This window comes from Heteronotia binoei, chromosome 2 (genome assembly GCF_032191835.1).
Source record: "Heteronotia binoei isolate CCM8104 ecotype False Entrance Well chromosome 2, APGP_CSIRO_Hbin_v1, whole genome shotgun sequence".
NCBI lineage: Eukaryota > Metazoa > Chordata > Lepidosauria > Squamata > Gekkonidae > Heteronotia > Heteronotia binoei.
This window is the reverse complement of record NC_083224.1, coordinates 91,998,566-92,005,470: the sequence shown is the minus strand read 5'-3', so window position 1 is coordinate 92,005,470 and position 6,905 is coordinate 91,998,566. Positions and strand designations below refer to the sequence as shown.

Here is a 6,905-nt window from a genome sequence, read left to right as displayed (position 1 = left end):
CAATGGCAAACCAGATCTGAACTTTTCTTGCCTTGAAACCCCTACAGCCTCGCCCAGCTGTGACTTGACGGATTAACCGCCCGCCCCAAATGATTGGCATACGAGTAGCTTTTACCAGGGCTTTTTTTGTAAAAAAAAGCCCAGCCATGAACTTATTTGCATATTAGGCCACACCCCCTGATGCCAAGCCAGCCTGAACTGTGTTCCTGTGCGTTTCTGCTCAAAAAAGCCCTCACTTTTACTGATATCAGCCAACTTTGTCGTGCTTCAGGTTGCCTCTTAATTAGTTTATTTACCCTATATTTCATTGTACTTTTGCTTAGGCCTCTTTGGTTTTTTATTTGTGTTGATTTGAGGGAGAGGATTGATGTTTCTGACAAACCATAGTTGTAAGGAAACGTGTTATCTTGCATAGGGTTCCACTGATGTAATGTTATTCTAACAGCCTCTGGATAATGGCTGGCTGGAAACGTGTGTTCGGCAGTAGTAGCCAGGACTTTCTGACAGTGAGAGGGCTCTAGCGAGAGTGGAATCTAATATAGCTCCTATAACCAGGGTTTTTCGGGGGAATGCAGGCCCGGAACCTCTTTATGGAAGCAAAATTATTTTTCATGAGGTGTACCCGTGTGTTTAACATAACATAAGAAAGTAAGAGAAGCCATGTTGGATGAGGCCAATTGCCCATCCAGTCCAACACTCTGTGTCACACAGTGGCCAATATATGTGTGTGTGTACATACATATATACACACACACACATATATTGTGGCTAATTGCCATTGATGGACCTCTGCTCCATATCTTTATCTAATCCCCTCTTAAAGGGGAGTAGGGTTGTCAACTGGAGATTTTGGGGGTTGAGCCTGGGGTGGGGCTTGGGCAGAGTAGGGACCCCAGCAGTCCAAACCCCATCCCGCAAAGCAGCCATTTTCTCCAGGGGAACTGATTTTGGTCATCTGGAGATCAACTGTGAGAGGGAGAGATCTCACTTTGAGAGCTAAAGAGTACTGTGTATTGGAAGTGTGTAAGGAAGAGCACTTGAAGCAGAGATTTGTGATTATCTTTACATGCAAGTATACACCCAATGTGTCTAGCATTGCAAACTATACACTTAAGTGTAACAGAGGAAGGACAAAGGAACAGGTAACTCTCTGAAATTTTTATTAACAAGGCCACTCAGGTCTTGGACAAGTCTCATCCCCTCCCTTCTTTTTGACCAGAAAGTATCTTATCTTTTTCAGGTACTTCTACTATTATTTTCTTGCCAAGGAGGGTGTCAACCTCCACAAGAAATTCTGGAGAGAGGACGGGAGTTGGAAAATGGGGGAGAGAAGGCTGGTAGGGAGGCAAATTCTATCACATATCCATTTGTTATGATTCTGAGTGCCTGTTGATCTTGCAAAATGCCCTGCCAAATGGGGTGGCAAGGATGCCAGTCCTCTGTTAGTTGACATACTGGAAGTGGGCTGTAATTGTCAGGTTGATGGGTTTGGGGTGACTGCAACATGCCTCTTGGAGTGGGGGACTTCATCCTCTGTTGGATGAGTTGTTGTCAGGTAGGTATATAGGGAGACCTGCTATGCTATGAAGGATGAGGTATGGAATGGCTTCTTCTGTAAGCAAAGTAGTACGGCCTGTAATAGGGTCTAGGCTTAGTAGCAGAGGGGATTACCTTCAGAATATTAGCTGTAAGCTTTTCCATTTGCATCTTGTGATGGACCTCATCCGTGTTGGTGTGAACAGGTCTGTGCCTCTGAACTGTAGTCCCTTGATTCTGTTCACCTTTTATCAGGTCTAAAAGGCTCTATACAGTTGTTACATTTAGGACACTTACTAGCAGGACCAATGACTTTTTATATGTTTAGAGAGAGTAGCCAGATTGTGAACCCCACCATACAGATTGTGAAGCTTTTTAGATCTCATGAAAGTATACAGATTGTTAAGCCTTTTAGACCTGATGAAAGGAGGACAGAAATGGGCAACAGTAGCAGTTCCCTGTAATCTAATGGGTTTCTAACTTCTGTAACAAAATTGATACTATATAGCAACTTTGATAAGTATATTGGCAAAGTGGTATCATATGGTGTTCTACTTTTTTCTAACATTATAGTTAGAATTTTTCTGCAGTGTCTTGTATTTAATGCTTATAAGAAAACTGGCAGGAATTATGACTTCAGTTTATGACTAAGGTTCCAGTGGCCTCATAATTTCTGGTTCACATCAGATATAGTTGATCTTCCACATGCTAGTTCACCTGTTTCCTCTGATAGTAGTATGAACACTGGCTGCAATGACAATTATAATCTGCAGACTTCTGTGTACTTTGAGAGGCAACTGGAACCAACCCAATTTTCTGCATCTCAAACTGCTAGATATGAGTTTCCTTGTGGAAGTATGGATGTAGGGCCTTCTTTCAATGAATTGCTATCAGTGACTAATGCTAGAAGTTATTTCCATTCTATAAAGTCCACTTAGGGCATTAAGAGATGTGAGAATGAAGTCTTTTCTTGTGCTCAAGCACCTGTCATCCAGCCAACTCTACCAAGAAGATAAATAGCTTGCCAGGGATAAAAACTGAAATCAACCTCTACTGTAAGAAGCCACTTGCTTCTTCCCCTTTTCCTTCCTTACATCATTCCAGCTAGGTACATGAAGGTGGGTTAGCTGTATCTGATGTGAAATTTTATTATGAGTCTATCATTTTAGTTAATATAGTGAAACAATATTGAGAATCTTATAGGGAAGACTGGAAATTTATCAATTGCTTCAGAATATTACCTTATTATTTCTCCAAAATTTTATGGTCCATGTCTCATCACCGTCCATCCAAAGCATATCCTACTCTCTTTCTAGAGGCCACTGAAAAAGTTTGGAGAAGAAACCAAAATTTTTTGGCCCCACCAACATCTTTATTGACAACATTCACTAATCAAAAATGGTTGCCCGTTGGTTTCTCATGTTCTGCCTTCTGCATCTGGAGGCAACATAATATTACATGATTTGCTAATGTACTTTTGAAAGGTGCTCTTGAAAAAATGAAATTGGACTCATATTACTTTATTACCTTACCGTGATTAGAATACCTATAGTTGCAGTGCTTACTGGCCACTCACATTAGAATACCTATAGTTGCAGTGCTTACTGGCCATTCCTTTACGCGCATTACTTTCTGACTATGAGAAATTTTTATATTTGGATGCAACCCCCATTAAAGGATTCATTAATACACACACACACACACTCTACTATCTTAGCCAGTCTGAAAACTGAATTTTTGCATCATTACCCAACAGCCTGGCATAAAGCTCTAAACAGACATCTTTCTGAAGACCAATGGTTTTCTGTCTGGCATACTCCTGTTTATACATCTTTATCCCTTAACATTCAGCTCCAAAACTTCAACGTAACCCTCAAGTGGTATTTGACCCCTGCTCAACTTTCACACTCCATTCCTAATATTTCTCCCCTCCGTTGGAAATGCTGTGGGTTGCAAGCCACTTTAATCCACACTTGGTGGACGTGCCCTGTAATCTCCAACTTTTGGAAACAAATTATTACTGGAAGTTTCAACCTCATGGGGTTTTGGATTTTGCTCTCACCAGAACTGATCCTCCTAAATCTTTGGGAACACTGCACTATTCCAAAACTTAAAAGAGAACTGATAATGATTCTACTTGCAGCAGCCAAATAATAATAATAATAATAATAAATGGAAAGATGAAAACCCCCTTTTGGTATGTGCATGGTATTTAACAATCTGGGACTATTTAATTTTAGACAAGATTACTGCTGCTTTGCCAAACCATGATAATCCCCTTCAACGCTCAGATATTATGGAGAAATGGTCACCCTTTTAAAAAACCTCCAGCTAGGGTCTGTATGCAGTGGGGAGTTCTCTCCCCGCAGCACATAGATCCTGGGGCATATGCAAATGAGATATGCTACTGAGCTCCTGCACCTTTTTTTCTACAAAATGACCCCTGTATGTGTGTGTATACATACATATATAAAAAATCTTGAAAGCATAAACATACTGTAAATATATACACACACACACACACTTTTACCATTTTGCCATACTCTGTATGCTGTTGCTTCATTCAATAAAGATGTTTTTTTAAAAACCCAGCTAGGTACCCAGAAGAGCCCTGTAATAAAAACAGATCTCAAGCCAATGAGTTTTTCTAATCATTTTATTTAGACTTTGCGTAATGATTTATTGCTCATTTGCAAGGATTAATATTGCGTTCATTAAAAATCATTCATATACAAAATAAACCTATCCCCACCTGGGTTGATGCTATAACATGCTCCCTCTAACTGAACTGAGGTGTTGCCAGGCATGAGAATTTATTTCATGGCTTATATAGAGATGGAGCCCTTAGCTAAGGTATCTATTGACACTGCAACACAGAGGCAGACAAATGGAATGAAAGGTCCCTCATGGGCTTCATGGAGGACTTTTGGGAATATGCTGCTTGGCTTAGGGGGATCCAAGCCAGTTCTGGGATCAGAGCCTGTGGTACTAGAGCTGTGCAATTAACAAAAGGAAAAAACAAAACAAGCCACCCTGGTGTGTGGCAAACTAAGATTAAAAGAACAGAAAGGAAACAAACATACACAGAGTGAGTCCTGGGCTTGTTATACTAAGAAAGAAGAGGTAATTTGGCCCGGCCAAACTTAAAACAAAGCAAATCCAATTCTGGGAAACTGAAAGGAGAGGGAGCCCCTGTATTCAAGTCAGAATCATTGGTCTGGAATACTGGAAAAGGCTTAGTTGCCAATGTGCAACTATTTGGTTATGAATAAGGGTAATTTAGTGATCAGTAAATTGTATAGCAGGCATTATGAGCGTGAAAAGCTTTAGTGGCTACGAGACTCTCCAAATCACATACTATTCTCAGTGGAGGACCAATCAGAGAGACCACAGCCTACCTAACCTAGCATAGGTCATACAATTGTGGGACACATTATATTAAGGTGGAGTTAGGAATGTTATATTCAATATTTACATCAAGTTTTCTGCAGAGTTTACGAAAAAGGCAGAAAGTTCAAGGTTGGTCATGTATTTACCATGCTTCATAGTACTCTCTTGACATTGCTGCCCACTAAGATTTCAGCACAAGTGTGAATCAGTCAGACCTATCTAAACAACACTCACCTGAACCACTCTTAGCTGATTGTGTGCTTCCAAGGTGCTGAAACTTCCACTTTTTTATGGCACTAAAATATGAAAGCTGGGCTTCACGGGAGAGATACCAGTGCATCACATTAATTCAACATACTATACTAGCTTACAGGTATAAGGTAATTAAAAGCAGCAGAGCACTTAGAGTAGCAGTGCCAATGGAAAGGAATTCCACCTTCAATATTCATTTGCTACAAATGGAGCCTTGAAGATGGAGGGATTGCTTTACACAATGAATCATTCTTTGTAAGACTTGAAAAACTAGTAGTGCTACATCATTTAAACATTGCCAGTGCAATGCAAGTGAAGGGCTGGCCTACAGGAGGTACCATTTCAGCTCAAAAGGGCTTGATGGGAGTGGGTACTAACAGTTCTGCTATGCAATTACTGACATGTTCTACTTAAAAATATCCCAACCTGAAGAAAATAAATCCTCACCCCATTACCTTTTAAAATAGGATATTAACACACCTTGGCTTAAAGAAATCCAAAATCTAGGTTATAGAAAGGCAAACATAGTAGATAGGCAATATCCCTTCAAATTAGCACCCTAACTTCTCAAAAAAAGGAACTAGCATCCACCTAGGCTTAGTGTAACCATGTATGCAACTAGAAGTTTCATGAAGGAACCCCCGCCCCCCAGTATAACTGATTGTATTTGAAATTGTCCCACTGAAATTAAAAGGATTCTGCTCTCTCTCAGATAACACAGTTAGGACAAGGGTTAGGCATTTGTTGAATATATGTTTGTATCGTAGGTGGCCACAAGATGTCAACTCTGTTCCAGTGCAGGAAAAGGAGCTCTGATATAGCAGCTAATAAATTGGGGCTCATTAAGGCAATTTCAAATTTTCCACACAGAAAAAAATAGTCCTCTTAATATTTTTAAAGATATATTAACTAGAACTAAGGTGCACTGGAAAGGTTTAAATTAAAATAAAGAAAATCACCACAGGAAATGAACGCCCTTCATTGCCAAAAGAAATCCTCTCACTAGCAAGAGAGGCAGGGGGATAAAACCACACTATTTCAGTGGTGATGCAGCAGGGAAGTCCAAGTTGTCTGCAAGGTCAGACACAGACATGGAAATAATATTTTTTAAAAACCAGAATGAAAAGGGATAATAAGATCACATGAAGAAATAAAAAACATTTCAGAAAGTAAAACAAAAATGTTCTTTAAAAATATTCTTGCTAAAGCTCTTGTGTTCAGTATGTGGTCTGGTCCTTCAGCAATATGGTCCATCAGTACCTATAGCAGAGATGACATACAAAATTAAGCATTAGGCACCTCACTAAGTCACAGTAGTTGATCATCTGTACCAGGGGTAGGGAACACTGGCTCTCCAGATGTTTTTTTGCCTACAACTCCCATCAGCCCCAGCCAGCATGGCCAATGGCTGGGGCTTATGGGAGTTGTAGGCAAAAAACATCTGGAAAGCCAATGTTCCCTACCCCTGACCTGTACTCTTGCCATAGCTACCAGTAGAACTTTATATACTTGAGTTTCCTTATGGTTGCCAACTCTGTGTTGGGAAATTTCTGGATGTTTAGGGGTAGAGAAGGTGGAGTTTGGGAAGGTGAAGGACTTCAGTGTGGTAAAATGTCATGGAGTCCACCTTCCAAAGAAGCCGTTTTCTCTAGGGGAATTGATCTCTGTCATCTGCAAATCAGTTGTAATCCTAGGAGATCTCCAAGCTCCTCCTGGAGGCTGATACC

General features: G+C 40.3%; 1 protein-coding gene across 2 annotated transcripts in view; it reads right to left on the bottom strand.

Annotated features, from left to right (window-relative positions):
• Positions 1-4,178: 4,178 nt before the first annotated feature.
• AHCYL1 (adenosylhomocysteinase like 1) overlaps positions 4,179-6,905 on the bottom strand; it is a 93,026-nt gene continuing 90,299 nt past the window's right edge. For both annotated transcript variants that reach the window (XM_060231612.1, XM_060231615.1), the window contains exon 17: positions 4,179-6,438. In XM_060231612.1, coding sequence (XP_060087595.1) covers positions 6,432-6,438 — 7 coding nt within the window. In that variant the 3' untranslated portion in view covers positions 4,179-6,431. The remainder of the gene's footprint in view (positions 6,439-6,905) is intronic.